The sequence below is a fragment of the Onychostruthus taczanowskii genome, unplaced genomic scaffold (assembly GCF_017590055.1).
Source record: "Onychostruthus taczanowskii isolate IOZ18803 unplaced genomic scaffold, ASM1759005v1 scaffold36, whole genome shotgun sequence".
NCBI classification, from domain to species: domain Eukaryota; kingdom Metazoa; phylum Chordata; class Aves; order Passeriformes; family Passeridae; genus Onychostruthus; species Onychostruthus taczanowskii.
In genome coordinates, this window is record NW_024501015.1 from 6,505,251 (window position 1) to 6,529,552 (window position 24,302).

The 24,302-nt window shown below is 42.4% G+C and overlaps 1 protein-coding gene across 4 annotated transcripts in view; it reads left to right on the forward strand.

Annotated features, from left to right (window-relative positions):
* Positions 1-858: 858 nt before the first annotated feature.
* Positions 859-24,302, forward strand: part of LOC121339581 (ubiquitin-conjugating enzyme E2 E1) — a 45,686-nt gene continuing 22,242 nt past the window's right edge. Inside the window, exons 1-5 of one of the 4 annotated variants that reach the window (XM_041411487.1) lie at positions 859-1,038; positions 1,166-1,202; positions 1,677-1,741; positions 3,033-3,211; positions 5,320-5,370. In XM_041411487.1, coding sequence (XP_041267421.1) covers positions 859-1,038; positions 1,166-1,202; positions 1,677-1,741; positions 3,033-3,211; positions 5,320-5,370 — 512 coding nt within the window. Of the gene's footprint in view, positions 1,039-1,165; positions 1,203-1,649; positions 1,742-3,032; positions 3,212-5,319; positions 5,371-24,302 lie in introns of those variants that run through there. The other 3 variants (XM_041411484.1, XM_041411486.1, XM_041411485.1) reach the window with 3 other exon arrangements.

Consider the following 24,302-nt stretch of genomic DNA (forward strand, 5'->3'; position numbering starts at 1 on the left):
CCCGCGCCCTCCGCTGGGGCCATGTTGGCAGCCCGGGAACGGGCAGCGCCTGGCAGCGTCAGACGGGAAGCCCGGGCTTCAGGAGGAGCCAGCCTCGGCTGCCCCCGATCCCTCCCCCGCGCTCGCTGCGAAGCGGAGATGCCCAGCCTGGGGATGTCCCCCCGCCCCCGTCCCCCGCCGATCCTGCGGCTTCGGTTCTGTAATTGATCCCTCGGGACTCCCCAGGTGTCATGTCGTAACAGCGCCCTGTGGAGCCAGCAGTCCTGTGTGCCTGCGGATCACCTCGAGGTCCTCCCGTGGGAGAAAGGGTGACATACAAACTCCGATCCATTATCGTGGTGCGTGGTGGTGACAGTCCAGTGTATTTTCGGCCACTGAAGACACCAAGTAACTTGATAGGTGATCCCTCGATAGGCTGTGGAAACTGGAGGCAGCGAGCCAAATGTGCCCCGGGTCGGTGGGAATGCTGGTCCCCATTGTCCCTTCACGAGTGGGTCCGGTACCTCCAGGAAGAGCCGGGGCTGCCCACCGGCGCTGCTGCCCGCGCCTGGGCCGGGGGCGGTGGGTCGCTCCGGCCAAATCACTTTTCTCCGTTGGGTGGACAGGGAGCGAGAGATGGACAGCAGAGGTTTCGGAGAAATGAGTAAATCGCCTCGCGATTACAACACGCTAGCGAACACAACACGCCTTTTTCCGCAGACGGGCTCCCCATCAGGGGATTGGGGGGGGGAGGGGAAATCCCTAACACTTTTACCTTTGGAAAATTGAAAGGTCTGTGTGTGTGTATCTGTGTGCGTCTGTGTGTTAGTGCTGTCGCTGCCAAGCCCAGAATTTTGTTTTCTCTCCCAGCATGCGTTGATGACATCACGAAGTGCCCCTTCTTTGTGTGTCAGTGATGTCACCAAATGCAGTGTGGGGGACAATGGAATCCTGAACTCCGGGCGAGGGCGAGTGGGAAGCGGCTGCTCCTGCTGCTGGTTCAGGGCTGAGCCGGGGGAGGGAAGGGAGGACACAGCTGCTGCTTTAGGGCTGAAACAGGTGAGAGACGGGAAAGCTGACGGGGATTCCTTTTGCCTGGATTGGTGGGGGCGAGTGGGCTTTGGGCTAGGCTCCTATTTTTTTTTTTTCTTTCTTTTTTCCCCTTATTGCTTTCAAACTGAGACAGGTGAGAAGTTGCTGCTGCCGCCGGAGGGACAAAGCAGGTGAGGCAGGGGAGAAGCTTTGGGGTTGAAACAGTTCTGAGAATAGGAGGAAAGCAAGCAGCCCCCGCGCCGAGCCTAATACCCCCTCCGAGCCTTAAAAAAAAAGCAGCCCCGGGAGCTGCCCCTCTCCCAGCCACCTGCTTCCACCGCGTCCCTGCGGGGCTCTCGCACGGAAGCAGCAGCGGAGCCGGGGAGGGCGCCTGTCCCTCTGCCCCCCGACACCCCTGCAGGTTACTTTTCAGAGGGTCTCCATTAAAAACTCACGTCCCTCTCCGTGTGCCCCTTTCTTCCCTCCCCGGGGGGAAGGGAAAGAGAGGGGGCCGTGACGGCCGGGATCCCCCTCCATCCCCGGAGCTGGGGCTCTGTTCCCCCGGCCCCGCCGCCCCCCAGCCCTGCTCGGCGGTGGGGGAGGCAGCCAGGGAAGCCATTGCCTGTTTAATAGTTGCTGTTGCAGCACTTCCGCTTCTCTCCCAGCGAGAGAGACACGAGTGGCCAGGCCCAGCCGCACCGAGGAGGAGCAGCCAGACACAAAGGGAGAGGTAGGGGGACGGGGCACCCCCCGCCGTCCTCCCCGGGGGCAGGGGCGAGGGGCAGGGCCGGCCGCGGCCCGGCGATGGGGCGGCAGCCGGCGGGGCAGGGGGGTCGCGCCCGGGGCTGTCAGGTACCGCTGTCCCCCGGCCCTGCGGGCCCGCGGCTGGGGCAGCTCGGCCGGGCCCCCTCCGGCTCTCGGCCGGCGGGGGCAGGGGAGCTCCCCGGGGGCCCGTGGCCCTGGGAGGGAGGCGGCCGTGTGTCGCCCCCCCCCCCCCCCCCCCCCCTCCCCCGGGCCCGCGGTTGCACCCCGAGCCTCTCCCCCGAACTCTCCCGGGGTGCCCTGCCAGCCCCCCCATCCCTCCCGACGGCTTCTCGCCCCTCTTGGGTGCGGACCTGCCCTCGATAGCCCGCCGTGCTCGCCCTCCTCCCCCGTGCCCCCGGGGTGCCCGCATGGACCCGTGCTGCCTCCCGCTGGCCCCCGCAGCCCCCCTCCCTGACACCGGCCTCCACGGGCCCTCCACTCTCGCCCCTCGCAGGCCCTGGCCCTCCTTCCCCCCGGCGTCCCCCCCGGCACAGACTCTCTGCTCCCTTCCCCTCCGCTGGCATATGCCCCTCGGTGCAGTGGGCCTCGGTGGGTGCCAACAGTGCCCCCCACTCCCTGCTTAGCCCTTCCCTTTCGTTTGCTCCCTTCCTGCCCGCCTCCCCTCACGACTTCCAATGCCCGATCCCACAGACAGGGGTTATCCAGCAGGCAGGGCTTTCCCCACCACAGGTCACACATCTGCCAGGGTCTTCTCTGTGTTGCCAGTGATGCCCCACTTCCATTTTAGAACTGGCGACTGGCACCCCCCTGGCCCCATCCCTTCCTGCCTCCCCCACGTGCCTCCCGGGAACCCAAGGGACCGGAGCTGTTCCATTTTTATCTCCTACACCCCTAGGCTCGATAGTGGTGGGTGGTGATGGCTCCTCTTGTGTGTGCAGTTTGGGGGAGATTAGAAAGAATTGCTTTGAGCTTCCCTGATCCTCGCAGTTGTCCTCGTTCCAGTCTCCTCTCATTCCGCACTTGCTGTCTGAGAGGAAGCTTTTAAAGTCCCTTTCCCCCTGCTCCTCGGTGTTACTAGTGCAGGGGAAGCTATTGCTCCTCCTGCTATGGCTGTAGGGCCTAGAGAGGAGAGGGAGACACGAGGATCCTTTAAAAGGAGCATGACCCAAACACAGATCGAGATTGTCAGCAGCCTTTCTCTGTGTGTGTTTGTGTTCACTGTTTGTTCCCCATGCCCCATGGTGTCTCCTCTCCAGGTTGGGGTGTGTGGTGGGGGGGTCGCTATGTCGGATGACGATTCGAGGGCCAGCACCAGCTCCTCCTCATCTTCATCCTCCAACCAACAGACAGAGAAAGAGACAAGCACGCCTAAGAAGAAGGAAAGCAAAGTCAGCATGAGTAAAAACTCTAAACTGCTATCTACCAGTGCCAAAAGGTGAGGCTGCAGTCAGTTTTCTCACTGATTTGTTGCATCTTCCCTTCTTCCTCATTTTATTTTGCACTGCTCCCCTGCTGCTCCCATTCCTCATCTCTAGCCCTTGTGCTCAACCTTTCTGCGTGAAGCTGCTATTGTCTCACTTTTTTCAGTGTCTCGCTGCAGTGAGTGTCTGCCCAACTTCACTGCTTTCTGGTTCTTCTTCCTGCTTATTCCAAATATTTTCCTGGCTTTTCTTCTTCTGGGCTGTTATTCTGACCCTCATTTATTTCTGCTGTTTTTTCCTTTTTTCTTACTAGTGTTTGTTATGGGAATGGTGTAGAATTGACATTTAGACCTCATTTTTTTCTCTGCTACTGGAAGCTGTATGGTCCCAAGTAAGGCATTGCATTTCAACATCTGTTTCACTCTCTTGTGTGTTGGAGTCTAGAGTGTCTTTTTGTCTTTCCAGAACTGATTTGGAGATTAATTAATGTTTGTGAAGTTTTTGAGTTTGCTTGCTTTGGAGGAGTGCACTGCAGTGTGAGGGGTAATACAGCCCCAGATCTTTACCAACAAATACATTACTGTTATTTTTGTCTTCTCATCACTTAGACTGAATTTTCTGTGTATGGTTGGATGCTAACTGAAATAAATAATCCACAGCAGGCCCACTTGTGAACATTCTGCTCTAAAATAGTCTTTGCTCACAGCACAGAGTGGGTTTGGGCTTTTTTTGAGAATAAAGTAATTTTTATTCCAGAATAATGTGTAGGGAGAGACACCTGCATAGAATAGGAATTCCAGAACAGCTATATTTTTCCAGAAAAACTGTATACAGTTTTTTTCACTTGGACAGACTCTTGGAGCTACTATTTTTTTTTTTAAAGTCACCCTTTCTTATTTATTCTGTGTGTCACCTGAATTCAGCACCATCCTGCTTCAGGGAGCTAAGCTGACAAATGGAGGTTTTCAAGCAAACTTGCAGTACTTCAGTAAGAATAATGAACCATCTCACTGAACAGCTTTGCCAAGGAGCAGAGAGGTTGTATCAGTAGGTGTCTGAAGTGACTGGGGTTTTATGCAAATGCCCTGTCGTAGCGACTGAGTTCTCTTTGGCTTTGTAGAATTTAGGCGGTTTGGTTATTCCAGATCTCCACTCTGCAGGTTTCCATGGCAAACTGACATAGACAGTGGCAAGCAGTGTTTACGTGTTGTGCCCTTCACTGTTCTAAAGGAGAAGATTTTAAACTGCCTCCTGTGGAAAGGCTGTGGTTCTTGTGTGTGACAAGTGGCAGGAGATGCTGGCTGAGTTTAAAGGAGAAGGGAGGCAGGCTGAGTGCTGGGTGGGGAAATCTGGAAGGGAAGCCTGAGTGACAGTAATGGGACTCCAGGGAAGAGAATGATAGCTGGTTGGGCGTTTTGTGGCAAAAGCAGCGTAAGCCCAGAATAGTCTGGGCTGGGAGGACAGGGTGTTGGCTGAGCACAGTGGAGAGAGGGAGCGTCTGGAGTCCTAGGGAGGGAACATGGGGGTGTTGTGTGGCTCTTGAGGGTGAAGAGAAGGGAGAATTGAAGGTGGTAGGAAGTGCAGGAGCGTCGGAAATAGATATTCACCTTCCTTAAAGTGTCCTTGAGAATGGCGCAGTTATTGACTCCCTCAGGGCTGTGGATTTTTTTTCTCAGGATGGTGATGAGAAGCTGAGGGAGAGAGGAGGGAGCCAATTTGGCAATGACTGTTTCTCTCAATCCCGTAAGACAAAATTCCTTTTCAGACTGCAGTTTCCTCTTGGTGCATCACATTTGCAGAGGTTTCCCCTCATTTACAGGCTGGTTGGCTTAGCAAAGAGGACAGTCTTTTCCACTGTGTGATTGGCATCTTTGTGGGAGCGCGGAGCGGTGCACCTGTCTGGGTTCAGTGCACGATGCCTGTGTGCTTTTCAGCCTGTCTCTTTAACAGGGCAGGGCGCCTGTCCTGCTGAGGGGGTTTGGACTGGTCGGAGGCCACAGCTGAGAGTACCTCTCTTATGTACTGTGCAAGCTCACAGTGACAGTATGTCTGCAAGGAGAATGTGTTAACTGCTATCCCACTCAGTGACTTACCTTTGTTCCTTCTTGCTTTATTGCCACAGGATTCAGAAGGAATTGGCTGACATCACCTTAGATCCACCTCCCAACTGCAGGTTGGTGTCGGTTCCTTACCTGAGGAGGGTGGGGAAGGTGATGGGCTGAAGTGTGCCCGTGTGTTGTAACTGCCCTCAGAGGCTCTGGGTGGAGCAGAGGAACGGCAGTTTAGGTGGCCAACAGTACTTTTGTGAGTGCTTTAAATAGTTTCCAGATGGGGATACCTCCAAAGGTTGTATGTGTTTTGACCAGTTCTGTTTGTTTGGAGGTTGTTTTGTTTTTGTTTTTTTTTTAACAATTGCATGTCAATGTGTTATATTGTTTTGTGTGTGTATGTTTCAGAAACTGGTCTATAAAGAAGAGTGTGAAAACTTTCTTCTTGTTTGTTTTTGGTTTTGGTTTATAAATCTAATGCCTGACTGCACTAATCTTATATAAATAAGAGTCCTGCCAAGGCAGCAGAGAATGCTCTGAGGTTTTTAGCTAAGGGTTCTGTTGTGAACAGCAGCTCACAGTGGAAGTGAAGTGCGAATTCGTCACTCAGTGGGTGCCCCACTGGAGCATGCATCTTAGCTGATGAAACAGAAAGTAGGGATACTCTGTGCCTTTTATAAAACAGCTTGTTTTTAAATATGTTTTAGAAACTTACATTGTTTTTTTAAAACCTCTGGCAGATTGATTTGTTTCTTTGCATGGTGTCACTGAACCTCTTTGCATTTGGGGACGAGGCAGTAGTAGTGTAACATATTTGGTTATATTGCTCATCCAAGAGGAAAGAGGCTTTTGGTCTGGTCTGTGTTTGCTGTAGCTGCCACCACATAAACTCTGTTCCCATCTTCTTGCTGTAGCTGAGGTTTGATGTCTTTTGATGTTGGTAATGGCAGAAATCAGAGAAAATTATGTTTATAAATAACTGTTTAAATTGGTCTTTTTTGTATGGAGTTTCCACCCACAAATGTACATGAACCTTTTTATTGAAGCTTTTTGCCACTGCTAGTCTGTGGGGAGGCATTAGCACAAGAGTTAGCCTGACAGGTCCAGAGCCCCCTTTTCAGTACCAGTGCCTAGGATCATAATTAATTGAAGGAGAGATTGAATGTGATGTGTGACATGTAATTTGATACTAAGAATATTTTTGTGCTGTTGGGATGGTAACCAATAAGTTTTGAAATCTTTAGTTGTGACGATACTGTTTTAGGGACAGTAATGGCTTACCTGAATATTACAAAATTTCCAGTTCTTGGGCTGGAGATATGTCCTGTGTGCATCCCAGCTCTGTGTCAGGATGAAGTCCACATGGTTTTCCCTCCTCGTCCCACTTTAAACTGATTGTCATAGGAAAGAAACACAGAAACACATCTCAGGCACTATTGCTTGCTCTCTAGAAAACTGAGTGTGGTGGTTTTAGTTTGAAACTAGGCAGAAACACTAATTTTTTGGATGGTCGAGGTGCTGGGACTTCAGACTGAGCTTTGCAAGTCTATGCAAAAGCTGGGATTGTATATGAGTATGTTTCTTCTGAAGGTTTGTGTAAATGATATTAGAACCCTAATTCGTCCTTGTTTCAATTGGATTCATTCACAGGTGAAGATGAACTAGCAAACTACTTGTCAAAATACAGTATAGTTTTGGGTTTTCTTTTTAAATTACATAAACAATTTAAGATAATGTGCTTCAAGGCCCACATAGTAAGTTTGTGTTATTTCACCCTTTACAAATATTTCTAATGGTAAAAATTAGTTTGTAGTACAAATAGTGATGATTAATCTTCATCCATAGTGGAGTTAAAAGTATTCTGCATTCCTTTTGACTTTCAGATGAGTGACAGTGAAGGCTGGCAACTCCTGCAAGTAATGCATGAAACTGGTGTAGTTGTTACTGCCTTTTAATATGTTGATAGGTAGGAAAACGTGAGTGGAGGGGTTTGTTGTGTGTGTATGTGTGACCAAAGGAGTTTTGGTATTGCTCATCTTGGGCTGAAGTCATCCTACTTCTGTAAACACGGTGCTGAGAGCCAAGAAGAGCAGTTCTGCTGATGGCTAACAAGGTTCCAGTTGTGCAGTCAAGCACTGGGAGTTTGCCCCTGTAGTAGCTGGTTTGTGAAAAGGCAGGCAGGTGCCGATTGCCCCAGCAGTGAGATGAGTTTCAGCTATTGCAGTTGTGGGGAAAGTTCACCTCTTGTGAAAAAAAAAAAAAAAGAAATAGTCAATTTGTGACTGTGAGGAGATTAAGCAAATGAGATACTCTGGCTGCTGCATGATGTTTAAGGTTGCCAGAATTTGTTCTTGGGAAGCCTGCTAACACTGTCACTGCTTTCCTTTATGTTTTTTTTCCTTTCGTATGAACATTACTGGCATGCTGTGAAGGAGGTATTAAATATGTAGTTCGAGACTTTAGTTTCAGTTTCCTGCCTTTATGACTTTGCTTATTCTAACCTTTCCTCTGACCTCCTGCCCCTCATATCTCTGCTGCCTTTGTTCCTCTACAGACTTTTTTCAGGTGTCACTGGAGGAGAAGCCAGTCCTCTCCTTTTAGGCATCTCACTCTTTCCTGCAAATTTAATCTTAGAAATTACATATTCAGAACATTGTGTATGATGCCATGTACTGCCTGTTGTACTGTCAGTTTTAGGGGTTGCCAAAGCCTCATGTCTCACTTGAAAATGTTTGTCCGAAACTGTATCCTGTGTTATGTTGGAAACATCATAATCTTTTTTCTTTTTCTGGACGTCTGTTCTTACACCCCCCACCACCATGTTTGTATTTTCCCCTGTTCTGTGTCTGGTGTTTGGTATAAGTTCATGGTTGGCTGTGCTTTAATTTTTGGCCTCACTGCAAAATACACTTTTGCAGAGGAGAAAGAGGAGAGAGAAAGAAGATGTTCTTCTTTCAGTCTTATTGAAGTAATGGGAGTTCAAGATATTTAACACATCCCAGAGCTCTGCATATTGAAAGATAAATGTTCAGGTTGTGAATGATTTTTAGTAAGAACTGTTTTACCATATCTTACATGAGGTATTTTTCTTCTTATAAAATATGACGTACAATATGCAAGTACAAATAATGACAACCATTTGACATTTCAAACAGAATAGCTTAAAAATAAATGTTTCATTTTTATTGTTGTAGCTTTCAATGTCTGTATTTTCATGTATGTAACCCACAGATCATCTGTTTAAAAAACAAAAACCAAAAAACCCAAACCCCAAGCACACTCAACACCCTGTGATTGAGCAGCTGTGTGGTTTTTACACATATGTGGGTAATATGAGGGGAAGCTTATTCCAGAACTTCCTCTCTTCTCAGCACTTTCCTTGCTTCTGTTTTTTCCTTAGCTTGCCTTGTCCCCCAGAAGTTTACCTGGGCTTGTGTGTCATTGGCTGGTTCATTTCTCCTACTCCTGTGCACTTGTCTCCCTCCTCAGACTGTGATTTTGATTTTCACAGGCTAGTGCAGTTAGGTGCAGAGGTGCAGAATATGGGCATGGAAGCAGTCTCTGTTTGGCCTGCATTCAAAATGTAGATTTTTGGACTTGAAAATATTTTCTAAAAGATATATTTAATACATGTTGCAAATTCGTGTGTTCCTGCTGGGAGCAGTGCTGTGTCCTCATAAGTGTCCTAGTGTAATGTATGTTTGACAGCTACTTCTGAATGGATTTTAGTCCTCTTCATTATTTTCAGTAGGCCAGTGCTCTGGAGGTCTTTAATTTCTGCAAGATGATTTGACTCCCGATATTAATACTGAGTTATGAAAGTTAAATATGACTTTCAAGTTCAAAAGGTGGTTAGTGGTTAATATGAATTGGAGAATGACTGTTTGGACCTAAAGTGTTTAACATCTTTTGAGACAGTATCTGGTGATCTCTTCTCCTACTTTCTTTTATATCAGAGAGTTTAACTCCTGTTTTAGAGCTCAAAGAAGGTAACTAGAAACTTCTTACTTTTTGTCTTTTGTATATGCTGGTGACAGAGGAGGTGTCATGCCTTTGCTTTGGGTCTGCACATGTCAAAATACACTTCTGTCTTGTTATGCAGGCAGTCCTGACTTTTGTTTGCTGGTAACACTTAGGAGTGTTGTGCAAAAGCTTTCCGTCTGTCTCAGTGATGAAGAGTCCAAAGCTTTAAGAGAAATTAATTCAAGCTTTAAGTACTCTTTATTCACTTTGTGGAATTTTTTCAACCTCTGTATGTAAGCATCTCCTGATGGTAGATCTGTTTATTGATGTGAGGTTATGGAGCAAGTGGTTTTCCCCATTTTTAGGGGTGGGGAGTTACAGCACACAAAAAACAAGTGACTTGTCTAAGGTCATGCAGGAAGTCTCTGGCAGAGTGGAGAAATGAATGTAAATCTCTTTTGTTTCAAGCTAACTTGCAGCTGAGCTGTTCGGCTGGAACTGTGTGCTCAGTTGCATTATGAGCAGGGCTTTGCATTTGTGCTTTATTGGGCGTCTGGTATTGACTGTATGTAAGCATGGTAATTTAATGTTATTTTTCCCATCTGTGTAGAGGGACCAAAATGGATATTAACTAGAATTAATGTTTTTTAATCTATCTTAGCTGAACTGAAACAAGTTTGTCTCCACATGGCTCATTTAAGTCCATATAGGCAAGACCAGCTGTTATTTAAACAAAAATAATTTTCAAACCTTTGTTGAAGGAGACATTTGCCTGCAGGGCTTTCCATTGCTTCAGAGTAAAATGCTATCACAAATTCGTTATTTAAATAATAATAAAATACAGTTGTGGTTTTTGGCACCTTCAGCCCAGTTTTTGTAAATTTGCAGAATAAGGACCAGATCTCCTTGAGAGTCTCATGAAAGTTAACTGTCAGCACTTAATAAATATGTGTGTCAGTAAAGATGGTGGGGAGAAGTGAAGTCTCATGAAAGTTAACTGTCAACTTTACTGACACACTTAATAAATATGTGTGTCAGTAAAGATGGTGGGGAGAAGTGCTCTCCGTTATAACGTATGGAATATTAATAGTTTTCAAAACTTTGGAGTGTGGAATTAAGATTTCTTGGCTAGAGAGAAGTCTGCATAAAATGTGTGGCTCAAAGGCAGTTTTGAACTCAACAGCTTCATATTATAATTAATATATTTCATCTACATACCATGCAGGTCTGGCATTTGTCTTGCTTACATTTATTTTTTATGGTGCTTGTAATTTTTTGCAAATGTATTGTTTCAATACTTTCAACTCCAATAATGCTTTAAGTGCTTTTGCTTTTAAATCTAGCATATTATTTAAGGATGAATTGTCACTGTTAAACTCCAATATCAGTGTTGGTTTTGTTATTTTCATGTGTGAAATAGCCCTTCCTCAGCACAATTGTATTCTATAGCATAAACTTTCTGGGTTTACATTTTCTAACTAACAAGCTTAATTTCATTATGACTTTTTTCCTTAGTATGCACTGTCAAATTATTAGGTCAGGAATGACAAATGCCAGCTTTTGCTTCCTTGTAGAAATAAAAAATTATCACCTTTAAGGGAAGTGAAATTATCATCTTACAAAAGTGGTTTTAGAAGTCTTTTTTTCGTTTTTCATCACATATTATGTTGAAAATATGAGTGTTTTCTGTGAGAAGTTTTCAGATGTAGGATAGGAAGGACCTACATAATTAGTGCTGCGTGTAGTTGAAAAATATCTTTTGTCATATAAACTACCAGTGGTTCAGCATTCCCTCCTTGCTTTGTTTGGCACGTGATCCCTGGAGAAATAACTCTTCCTTTTGAAATGGTGTATTAACTAATTTAGAGATCCTCTGCAGCTGTGTATGGTCCAGCTTGCAAACCATAAAAATAATACATTTCTATACTGGCTGAATTTAAGTATATGGAGGTAGCAGTTCCTGCAGGCAAAGTCCTCTGCCTGATGTACTCAGACAAAGGCTGCACAGGAGCAGTTTCTTTGCTGAGGATCGATTAGTTAATATTACAGGAATTAACTTTTCTGAAGCCTCTTCTGTTTTTATTTTAACTGTCAGAAGTGTTTTGATGGCCAGGCTGTTGGGACACTGTGGCAGGAGCTGGCTGATGCTGTGGTAGATTTTGCTTCACGTGTCCTGGCTCGGTAATTCCCAAATGAACTGCATTCTGTGCTCTCGCATGCCAAACATGGAAACGATGAATCTTGAGAGCGGCTGTGAAATTGTATCACGGCTAAGAACAAAGAGGATTGAAATCCCTTCTGTGCACCCTCCCTTGTATATCACTTAATTTTATTATTTGACTTTCAGTTTTGCTGCCCTTGGAGGGCACTGTGCAGCTGTGTTTATGATGCTGCATATATGTTTTATCTGACAAATTCTTCTATTTCCTCTTGGTTACGCAGTCTTGTTTGGTTTTTACAGTTGTATTCCAGTGCCGCTTTTCTAGATTTTTATACTGGATATGTGTATAGCAGCAGTTTATGTGTCTGGTTTTGTTTTAAGAAACATACACTGTGTGTGTATGATACTTCATAGATGTAAATGGGAAACAATGTATGTGTGCTGTTTATACTTTAGGGCTTGAATCTATCTTGACTCTTTATATGAAGACAAAATTACCCATGGATAACTGGCTTGTCTAGGGGATCGAGGAGGATGGGTTTGTGTTTGAAGATGTCAACAAGAGCAGGTTGCCAGAGCCGTGTGCTTTCTGAAGAATGGGTTGGTTTTGAGAGCCGGTGTCATTGTGTCTGGCAGATGTTTGCTTTGGTCCCGCTCTTGGAGGGGGCTGTGCTGGGGATGGAAACGGAGTTCGCCTGCACCAGTACATCAGTGGATTGAGGTTATCAGTGAGTTTGTGCGTAGTGAAACTTCTGCAGCCTCTGCCTGCGCTCTTCTGTAATTGTACATGACAGACCAGCCTTCCGTGCAGCACCTTTTCAGAAGCATGTAATATACTAAAAAAAGGATACCATTTTATGTGAATGGGTTAAGAGATTACTGCACACCTGTGCAGGCACACACCATGCTCAAAGTTAAGGGCTATGCTTTCTCCACAAAACAAAGTGCTTCAAACTGAGTTAAATTAATGATGCAGTTTAGTCATTATAAGTAAAATCTTGCCAATCTGTAAATTTATTTGAATGAAATAAATTTATACTTATTTTTCCCTCTGAAGCTTAACAGTGGAGGTCTAAATGCTCACTTCATTATGTTAAAAAACCGAGGAGAGAACATGTATTGTCAAGTACTATAGATAAACTACAACTGTCAAAATAAGCACTGTGTGCTCAAGAATTCAGTGGGGTTTTCTTGTTTCTCTTGCCAATTTGCAAATTTCAGCAACAGCTAATTAAAATTCCAAGGCATTTGGGGAAAGTGTAATGATTGCAACCATGCATTTAATACATTTTTTCTGTGTGTAAGGGGCTAATTGACATTACAAGGAGATGTTGCAGAGCTGCATGCTTAACTTCAATATCCAATTTGCAGTGCTCTTTATTAACCTGGACTCTGGAGAAAGGAAGCTGGGGGGGAAGAGGAGAGTGGGGCATGCAGAGTGTAGCTCAGAGCAGATGTGGTGTTTGAATCTCCTCACTCCCTCCAGTCTCCTCTGTAGTTTCACATCTGAAAATATGGATCAGGTAAGATGAAATTGAGCTGTTTTGAGAACTGGGTCCAGGCCAAGTTTTGGCAGTTCATTTGTTTAAGAGAAAATACAGAGTAATTGGATTAAAGAGGCTGTACGATTAATGATGTAGAGTCCTGTTAGATTTCTTTGCACCTGTGTTTCTGTGAATCAGTGTAGAGTTTAGGTCTCAATTCCTTCAGGAGCTTCAACTTTTAGAGTCAAAAGGGAGTGTGGACCTAATCAGATAAGCATATTAGTAGGTGTGTTTTGTACTTTTTATCAGTGTAAATGACTGTTTTAGAAGACTGCTCATCTCTCCCTCTGGAGCTGCTGGACTTGCTGCAAACACAGAGAATTTTGATCTGGTATTGAGAATTGTAAAGGCAAAATAGGGAGGAGCTTTAAGGAGCAGGTGGACTGCTAATATTTAATGATTTTTCTGCAGTGGGTATCTGAGCAATATTTTGGTCAGCATGCTAATCCCAGTGTTTCACTTGGAGAAATCAAGAGAGGGGGCTTGCTGTGTTTTCTTTTGATGCCTGGGACCATACAGGAGTGAAAAGGCTCCCCGACATTAAAATTAATTCTGAAATCAGAAGTGTCTTTTCATAATAGGCAAATTGATAAAAAAAACCTACTTTTGATACGGTCTAAGAACTTTGTCAGATTTATTGGAGACAGTGATTGTTCTACAAGGAAAATTGTCAGGGTAATTGTCTCAAAGGTTTTAGATGCAGAATATCTTAACTGATGTTTTAAGGTGCTAATTTAGGTTATGACTGTTATGGGTTTCATATTTTTGCAGTTCTCAAGTGAAAAATTCTAGAAAGTTTCAGTGTGTTATTTTATATTCTGAACAAGTGTAGCTGCTCTGAGAAGTGGACTACAAATGGTGGAGAAAGTGCAATTTATTTCATTAAAGCAGTGTTTAGCTGTTGCAGGTGGTTTTGAAAGGTCGCTAAAATATACACAGTTGTAATAATACCATTTAAAAGTAATTAGATCAATACTGTAGTATACCACAAAAGGTCATTTTATCAGAAGTTTCTGATCAATCAGATTGTTGTAATACTGTATTTGCACAGGGTTTTCTGTGTGTCTTAGAAACCTTTTTAAAGGAGGTAAATTACGTGATGCATACAAGCCTTTATAGTTAGTGTCCTCCTTGTCTTCCTTATAAGCTATTTATCAATGAGAATTGTCTAGCTTTCTTTTTGATGGGGTAATTCTTAATTTGAGATTCTCATTGTATTTTGTAGTGCTTTGGATTCTGGTAAAAGTATTTATGTCTCCTTACACTTGTGTGTGACTGTGGGAGAGAGAAGAGACTGAAGGCTTTAAATAGCTATGCTAAGTCTCAAAATATCATGAATCTCACTGAGTTCTCCATTGCATTAAAGTTGTGGTGATGCTTTCCTTCCTACTTTAAACTGAATTTCAACAGCACCCTTGTAACCTAGGAAATCAGGCAGAAAGATGTACAATAGTGACAAGAGTGACCTAGGAGATATAAGTTTTGAATGTAACTAGTGCCAGGCCTTCAGCTGCCCTGCTGCTTGTCTTTGAGCTGCATCCCAGTGTTGAAATCTCTAGTGAAATCTTAATGTTTTCTTTTGAATACTGTCTTTCCAATTTTTCCATCTCCTCACTCCCCTTGTGAGATTAATCACATTGCAGGTATTGGTAAGACTGGGAGATGAATGAGTTGCAGATGAGGAACAGAAAAGGACATAAAACCGCTAAAGGCAGCAAGATTGTACAAGGCATTAATGGAGACGATAAGGGACTGCAGAGAGAGGTGGCCCATCAGGGTGAATGTGGTGATTTTGCCCTGGTTACTGGAATAGTTGTAGCAAAGGCAGAAGTAGAGACAAGACTGATGCTTTTTCTGCTCCAGCAATTTAGCTCCACTTTCTGCTCCTTGCACTGTCAGGAGCAGAAGACACAGGGCATCTTCCTCTTGATGGATGGGGGGACCATCCGTGGGCCACCCTCTTCTTGGGCATGAGTAGATTTTTGAAACAGTAAAGCATACAAGTTGCCACAATAGTTTTGCTGTGGTGATTGTTTTGCACCCGCACTTGGGAGATAAAATATTAATTTAGTAATAAAGTGAATGCGCTTATATGATCTTATAATGGGAACAACATGCTATACCTTGAAGTATATATGTAGCAGGTGCCCCTGTCTATCTTTGCAGACCTCCTTGAACAGCTACTTGAGACACTTGTGACTCTTTAGCTGTGTCCTCCTAGAAACACATCAGTGAGGTGTAAGGAGTGGGGGGAAAAAAACTGGGAAAGTGATAGCAAGCAGAGGGAGTGAAAGGCAGGCAGAGAAATGGAGGAAGAGGGCATAAAATGGAGAGAGAAGAAATTGGCTCACTCAATCCCAATCAAAAAGGCTAGTATTGAAGATAGGAAGTTGTAAAATAATTTTGTTGTGATTCTGAATCTCCCAAAGGAGTACACCTTGTTTTTGTAGCAACTGGAAGAGGACTATGGCAAAAGCTGTTATTCAGTAAATTCCATAATAGTGGAAACACATATTCACTGAAACTGTTAAAAGGTCATTTTAGAACAATGAAAGTCCTTCTACCCAGTAGGTAGTGAGGTTATGGAAACTTTTCTGCAGGAGATTGTGGAGGCAGATAGTATAAAGATGTTCAAAGGTGGGTTGAACAAATTCATGGGCAGCAGGTCCATAAACAGATACAAAGAGAAAAGTCAGGCATGTACCCTTTTAGCACCCCTAATCCAGTGGCTGAGGGTTGTGAGGGAGTACAAAGGGAATGGACTGCAGAGAGTGTCCGCCGTCACCTGTTCTGAGGAGTGGGCACTTACCACTGCCAGGATTAGGGTGCCGAGTTAAATGACCCCAAATGGTTTTTATACATTCTGTGTGGAATACCTACAAAATTACTTCCTTCCCCCACCCCATTGTCCCTCATTCCACTCCACTAACTTCAGGCTCTTTTCTATTTCCTTGTTCCAATTGACATGGCTTTTAGCCACAGAAAATGTTCAACTTCTGCCCTTCTTGCCTCTCTTTTTATGTTTTGCCATTTAAAGCAAGCTCTTGTTTCCTGTCACTTAGCCACTTCTTGCTTTTGTGAAGGATTAACCTTCATGCATTTGTGTTGCTGAATTTAGACTATAAATTTTTCAGAGTAAAGCACTTCCTTAATTTTTGTTGGTGTTGGCAAAGTGGTATGTAAATTTCCATCTATGTTTAAATGTTCTTTATTAGAAAGTAGGTTTAGTCTTTGGGCTTGTAGGTGTCACCCAAAAAAATTCTGCTTATGTTGCAAAATTGCCTTTTTCCCCCTTATCTGATAGAGGTAAATAAGTGAGTTGTTTTATTCAGCAGCTACTGTATTATCTTGAATATGTGATTTGATTATTTTCTGGTTTTATGCACACCAAGGTTATCACAGCTGTTACTTTGTGATACTACTACTTTGTGATAGGATAGTGTATTTTGAGATATATTAGTGTTGGGGGCTTTTTTCTTCCTGGATAGTGGCAGAGAAATAATGAAGCTGTCCAACAGCTTATCTCTTTCTTTGGTGTCTTTGTGCTCCTACTTCACCTTCCACCTCGATATCTAGGAGGATTGTAACTATTTGTTAGGGAAATAGGAGTTAAAATGCATAGCTATTACATGTGTTGAGACATTCCAGTTTCAATACTTGGTATTCAGTGTGTGTACTCTTAATGGCTATAAATATTATGTTACATACGAGGTTCTGTAATCTATTAGCTATGTCTTGTACATTGCTTTTCCCACAGAAAATGGAAATTTTTTAACCCCATAGCCTGTGCGGTCTCTACTTTCTGCATTGCATTTCAAGGATTTTGCCTTGTATTTCATAGAAGAGTCTTACTTATGAGGAAATGTAAAGTCCAGACAAATGATTTAGTGTTGGGATTGTTCAGATGCACATTTCACTGCATCCGGTGTAGCACAAAACTAGCCATTCAGGACGTGTTTATTAACTAGTACTGGATTTTGTCAGGAAAGATTGAAAAGTAGGGATTGGCTAGTAGAGGCTTGTGTGGTAACACTTGGCCATGGGGATACAACAAGGGGGCAGGGTCCAGCTGTAAATGGTAGCAGCAGAGTGAAAGGCTGTGGGTAAGTGGGGATGTGCTGTGACTTCTTTTGTGGCTGGCTGAACAGCTGGGTGAGATTTGTTAGCGATTCACAGCTTGACTTAGAGAGGTAAGGTTGGAGTGCTGATTTAGATTTGGATCTGCAAAAGAGAGCTATCTTTTACCTACTGAAGTCTGTTCTGTTTGCAGCTGTCTTCAGTGATTCAGAACAAATGAGGAAAAAAGGGATGGAGCTAGAGTTGATGGCTGAACTGTCTAGGAAAGAAAGAAAATATAGGGTGGTATTAGATGTAACTCTTAAAATCAGGGAACAAGAGAGAAGAAAAGTATATTGCCAGATCCCTTTCCAGTAGTAAATCTTACTGTCTCTTGCAGAGACTCCATGCAATCTCAGGGCTTCTCTTCTAGGTTTTCCTTTCCTTCATCATAATCCAGTCTGTTCCAAGTCACCAGTGTGGTGTAAGTTCTGGAAGAAAGAGCTAGAGCACCTGTTCTGGCCTCTGGAGTTGTGCCTCTTTCTGCAAGCCATCTCAGCCTTGTAAAGAACAGTGCTGGTGTCTCCTGCCTCTTTAGCCTTCTGAGCTGTGCATGTTCTGGTGCCTTCTCTTTCCTGATGGCTTCTCTGATCCTTCAGCACTAAGCCATTATATCTGTCAAAGTCTGATGCCCATGCCTACAGAGAACTGAAGAGGCAAGGTTGTCCTGTTGACAGAAAGAAAATGTATATTAGGAATTAAAAAATAAGTAGACATAACCATTCCTGCAAATGAAGTAGCAGTGATCAGCTAAACTACGAATGTGTATATAGTTTGACTGGTTTTTTTTAATTGCTAAAGTATCTGGGTCATGAATCAGACTAGCTTGATGAAAGGGAAAGAGGAAAGTGTTTTTAGAGTACTTAAATGAGCAAATGGGATAATTCTGAGTGCAAGGTAACATAGAAATTGAAATTTGTTCTCTTTCTGTGTGTATTATTCCTTGGTCATTGGTAAAGTATTTTATTAGCTTGAAAGGTTTCTAGTCAAGAGGATACATCTAAACTTCACTTCAGAGTTATGAGGGTATTTGACTGTGCAGAAAGTGAGCCTGTATGAGCATTTACACAGCAGACAACTATATGCCAGGCAAATGAAAGATTCTTTGCTCAGTATTTTTACTAACACTCCTCTCATGTACACATTAAATGTCACACCTGGAAAGTCATTTAGTTGCTGTTTTAGCAAATGATTTCTTTTCAGAGAGAGAATCTCATTTTTTTAGGTATTAAGGTAATGGAAATATAATGATTTCTTAGATTGGCTTTCCTGAAAGATAATGTGTCAAATCCTAATGACACACTGGGTCCAGTGTTAAATTTCATTCCTTGCTGGAGATAGTGAATGAACTGTGTCCAGAAATAAGTGGGTTTGCATGTCCCTGCTTATATTACTAGAGTTCAAGGTCGCTAAAACAGTTCTGAAGCGTTTAATTTACAATATCTATTATTTACCCATTTTTTTCTTTAAAGTGCCAGACTGTTTACTGAACTCTGTGAGCACTTCACTGTTTTATATATAGGCAATGATTTTCTCAGCTGGTTATGCACAGAAGGTAAGCATTTTTTGCCCTTATTTATTTATTTATTAATTATGCTGAGACAACCGGATGGCAGAAAGCATTCTTGCCTTTGGCATCTGAAGGAAAGATCTCTATTTTTGTTTAGTGTGCTAAACAGGGTTATTTTCTAGTAAGGGTTATATAATATGATTTTGAAGGTATCCTCTCTTCCAGAGGGTTATAAATGTGATCTCTGGTCAGTACGTAGAAACTCACACTTTTGACCTTTCTGTCTCTTTGGATCCATTACTTTTTGGACACAATGGTCTTATTAAAATTGCTTAATTGTTCCAAAGAGATCATTTGTGCTTACTCTGTTATTGCCATTTGATGCTGCCTCTCTATACACGCTGCCAGAAGTCCATGGTATATTACATTTTTATTGTTATGTAAAGCAGCTGTAAAACAAACTGTGGTTGTGTAAATGTATTTGAAATCTTTGCTATTGGCTACTTTATTTTTTCCCTTTATGTCTCTCTTACATTTATAGTTTGCCACCACAGAGAGCTAATGAAAAGCAAACATGTAGACTGTGTAAAAAAAAAGGTAATGCTATGCACAGATTCACATTGCTTCCTTACTCATTTATTATTCTGTTTCTCAGTATAAGAAAAGATAGGAAGCACATGCAGTGCTGGGGTGGTTTTTGGTGGGAGGATTGGGGATTTTGGCTTTTCTTTACATTGCTTTTCCTGTTAAAGTCCTCTGATTTTAGGAGACTTCAGGAGTTGTAGACCTAGTGGGCATACAGAAGACAAAGGAAGAAGATAAATTTATGTGCAGTAAGACATTGATCTGGATGAGGGGAGGTCTGTTTAACTCCTTTTCTTTAGTACTTGCATGCCTGTGGGCAGTCAGGCCCATGTGCATCCTTAGCACACTCACAGGGTTATGAAAAGTGATTTCTCTTATGTGTTTAGGCTTCTCTGTACAAGTAGTACTGAAGAAAACAAGGACTTAAATTATCCTATATTTTTAATTCTTTCTGTATGTCTTTAAGTATGTAGTAGAACTGTGTCTCATAGGAGTAAGATTATGACATGGGTGCATTTAAGGGTCTGACTTTCCACAAAAGCTGTTTCCCATAAGAGTACTCACTGAGATAGTGAGTCTCTTAATCATTCTTTGCCCTAGTGGGAAAAGTGTGTGAAACCAGCACAACAGCCACTGGGCAACCTCTCTCACCATTTCTCATCCATGCTGGTCACAGCTGCTAAGAAGTTTTTAATAGGTAGGCTTTTCTTAGTTTAAGCTGTTTTTCTGCTTTAATTGGAGCTTGCACAGCTTAGATCTTGCTTTCTAGTATTTTCAGAAATACACCTGAACTCAGTTGACATCGAACCAGAGCTGCCTTCCCTCTGTAACCTGGCCTGGGGAGACATACCTACTTGGTGGGGGTCTTTTCTACATGGATTAAAGGAACAGAAACTATAAAGATTAAAAGATGCTCAGGAGGGGAACATGTACTTGGATTTTGCCAGCAGTTATAAGTAAATCCCGTACAGTAAGGAAGACTCTAAATGGTGTCTCTCAATATGTGTTTTGCAGTAGTTGAATTGTTCAAGAAGACTGAACCACTACCAGACTTCAACTTTGATATGAAGTAAATTTTAGCTTGATTTTTTTACCCGCCATTTCATTTTGCAAGTTATGAGGTAATTCATAGTAATTTGCACATTTTAAAAGTGTTTCATGCTATCTGGGACAACAGCTCTAGGGAACAGTGTTGAATCAGATCTGCTTTTTGTCAGCAGTGTATTTAAAGCATGTATGTGTGTGCAAACACATATTTTCCATTCACTTACCACAGTGCAGTGGAAGTTTTGAGAAAGTAAAGAGGTTTTGGTTTTTTTCCCTTTATTTTTCCTCTCCTAAATGTGCAGAAGTAGCTGTGTGGAAAAGAATCACTGTAAGATCAAGTTTCCTTTTCTTCAGCATTTAATTTGACTTGTAGAAGTTGACAGAGTATGTGTTTTCATAAAAACTGCAAACACTCTATCACCCAGGAGAAAAAGCACACATAGGAAAGTCTCTTAGTGGTGTGCAAAACAGACTCCAAGGGTAACACTGACTTGCCAGTTAATACCAGTGGTATAAAGGGTAAAGTCAAACTTCTTTTCATGGCTGAGTGGGGATCAGTGCTGCCATAATGTATATTCTTGTCATTATTTTGTGGCAAAAATGATAATTCTAGATCCACTGTAATGGAGTACCCTATGGGAGTGCATGTGATCACGTCACTGAATGGAGTGAGTACAGCTCTGGGGTTGTAGAGGTTTTGTGTACTCCAGTTTTATATGTGAAATAGTGTCTGTATGATCAGAGCTAGAAATAACAGGACCATTATCACACAAGTTTGTTAAAAGACGTATGACATTTTTAGAAAATCCAATCTGAATGTTGTCGCACTCAATCAGGACACCTCTTTTTGTGTATCACCCACCTGGGTTTCCTTTCTGTATCTGGTCCTGTCATCAAGTAAGAACTAATTGTGCTCTTGTGCCCTTGGCTAATCATAGCAGACTAGTGGCTTTCTTCCAGTCTTTACAGTGTTTTGACTTGGAGCAATGAACTTCCTAGCTGTAATAGAACACTTTGTTTATTATCTGTTTCACTGTTGAAGATACACTTTTTAAAAAAATCTGATCCGAATTATATATATTGTCAACAAGAGTTTCTCTGCTCTAGAAATTTGTTTTCAAGTCCTCAGAGCTGGGCAATATAGGTAAGGCTTTTTCACATGTATGCTAATTAATCCAGTGTAAAGAACAAGGATCCCATCATCCTGCAGAATGAAGCATCGAAGTGTGTATTTTTCCTCAACTCAAGTGTTGTTTCCATTAAAAGAAATTAGGAAAGTTGGAATTGGGTATAGTAAGACACAGTGCAGGCTGGTAGTGGGTCTCAGGGCAGGCAACCTTTGTGTTTAAGGATCTGTCCTATAGCTGAAGTAACATAAAAGCTCTGTCATTTCTCTGAATTGTCTTTGCCTGTCCTGCAATAACTAAATCAAGCAAGGTTTCCACTGAAATTTTAACACCAATGTCATCAGTCTGCAATCTGGTGTGTTCCCTCTGAAGTTTACTTCCACTTGCTTTTACAAATTCATTGCCTCTGCATGGACATCCCTAGTTAATAAAGTGTTTTGGTTGAAGTCATGCTTTTGCTTGATGCAGCTTACACCCAGATAATGGTAGTTACACACAAATACAGATGTATACCCTTCCTCCAAGTGCCCAGAAATGTCATTGCAGAATGGTGGCATTGATCCCTTGTTAAGCTGTTCATCCATGACCATGATGATGGCACCTGAGAACTTGCTTATGCTCACAAAGGAAGCTGCAACTGTTGACTAATTGCTTCTACGATGACATTTAAAATAGCATGCTGAGTGTGTGTGATACCAGAGGTTTGGGTGATGTTACATATAAAGTTCTGTTCTTTTGCTTTTTTAATTGTCCCTCTCCCTATTTCATTTGGTTAGCTTGTGATTCATTGAGGTGGTTTGTTTGGTTTGGTTTTTTGCCAAGTATAGACATAACAGCATTGACTAGGGGAACATTTTTAATGCTTTTGGTATTTGGTTTCTCGTTTTTGTCATAAACCTTTTGCCTAAAGTTCATAGGTTTGAATTTCTTTACATCCTTGCTCATCTTTCTCTGATTCTCTTAGTGGGTAGGTAAGTTTACTCTGGAAGAACAGACATTTACTCTGTCTGGAAGAACACAATCAGGATGAAATACGTCAGTCATTTAACTGCTAACTTCATGCTGCACTGAATTCTAGTGTAAGAGAAAATAAATTAGAAACATCTGTTTTCTTTTTCTCATAACAGAAGAACCAAGAGAGATGTTCTATTGAAATCAAAGATGGCAAATAGAAGAGCAATAAAAGGAAGGTATTATATGTGTATTTCACACATATAATTAGTCTCTGGAACTTACTGTCATAGGAAATTATTGAGGCCAAGAACCTGATGGAATTTGAAATAGATTTGGGCAGGCATGTGGCTACCATCAATGTTCAAAGTTAGTGTTATTCATTGTGGTTATTTGGGAGCAATATTAAACTCATGCTCTTAGGTTTAAGCAAGATACCTTGAGATATTGTACCAGAAGAACATGGTGGAGGGGTTTTTCGGTCTGGGGGGCAATTGTTTGTTTCTTCCAATTAAACTTGCCTATAGACTAAAATCTACTTTAATTCTGAGCATTACATTGAAATCTTTGTTCAATCCCGACTTACACAAAGAGTGTTTTTCCCTCCTTGCACATACACTTGTGCACACCTGTCTTGTATCTCTTTGGGACCAGAAATCCTCCTCTCTTACTGACTTCATCTCTTTTCATGCTCCTTTCCACATCACTTACCATATCAGGTCATCCCAGAAATTAATTTTATGCATCATGTCTGATCAGGTTGCAAGGGAATGCCTACGGAAATGACCTACAAAGTGAGGCAATAGAATCCAAAGACTTATAAATGATTAATACCTACACAGAGCACAAGCCAGAGTGTTGATTAAACTTGAGAGTGCTGTAAAGAGTGAAATCACTATATTTCTGTAAAGGAAGTGATGATGGTAGCAACCTCTTTACCATGGCTTGCCTTTTTAATAAGTGGCACTTCAGGTTACAGAATTAATTCCACAGAGTGTAAAAATATCAGGAGTGAAGAAGGAAATATGTTAAAAGGCTAGACTATTATAGTTGACATTTATGTCTGCAAATCTCAGCAGGACTTTAAACTACACAGTTTCTACATGTTGGGGCTAAGGAGGAGAAATATCTTGATATGCTAAAGATTTTTAAAAAAACCCAACAAACCCCTCCAAAAAAACCCCAAAACCACATAACAGAAAAACCCAACACAAACCTACATCTGTAGATTCAGAGAGAAAAGAAAAAGGTTGTTGAGCAAAAACTAACAGAAACAAAAATTAGAAATACCTACACTTTAGTCAAAATCTTCCTGGCCTCCAAATTCTCATATTGGGAGTGTAGGAAAGGTAACTTGAATAAATCATGTGGCTTTAAATAAAGGAACCTTAAAATTTGTCCTGTAGAGGAGTTCAGGTCTCTGTAAAGCTCTGTGCTTTCCTTATAAGGTTTTGCTCTTCTGTAATTATCTACAAACTACTGTCAGTTTAATGACAGAAGCAAAGCTTGTTTCTTGTTTTGAAGATGCTCAGCAGTAGCATTGATTGATAACAAACTTTTAGACTTTACTCGTCCATAAAAAATACAGTATTTTGTATTTTCATGGGATGCAGGTGCAACAAGGATGCTTTCAAAACTGTTCTTTGCTGACAGCGGGAATTAGGAATGCCATAATTGCTGACTGGTCTAAGTGTGATAAAGCAACCCCCCAGTCCAAGTGCTCTGCAGTGATCTGGCTTTTGCAGTTGCTGCTGGTTTTGTTGGGGGGGTTTTGCTGGATTCCCAAGAGATTTCTGTGCCCTGCATTGCATATGAATTAGTTTTGTTGAATTTGTTGGAATTTTGTCATTGACTTCAGCTAGCCCAGACTGATACAGAAGTACTTGCTTTTAGAAAGAGACTTGACAAATGTATGCTTACAGGATAGACTTTTAACAATGAGTGGTTTGCCATAAACTTTGAAGTAGGGAAAGAAACTTACTCTTTACTGGCCTAGTGCTCACTAGAGGCATTATCACCTGTGGTGATAAGTTTTCCCATTTTGAAAAAAGGA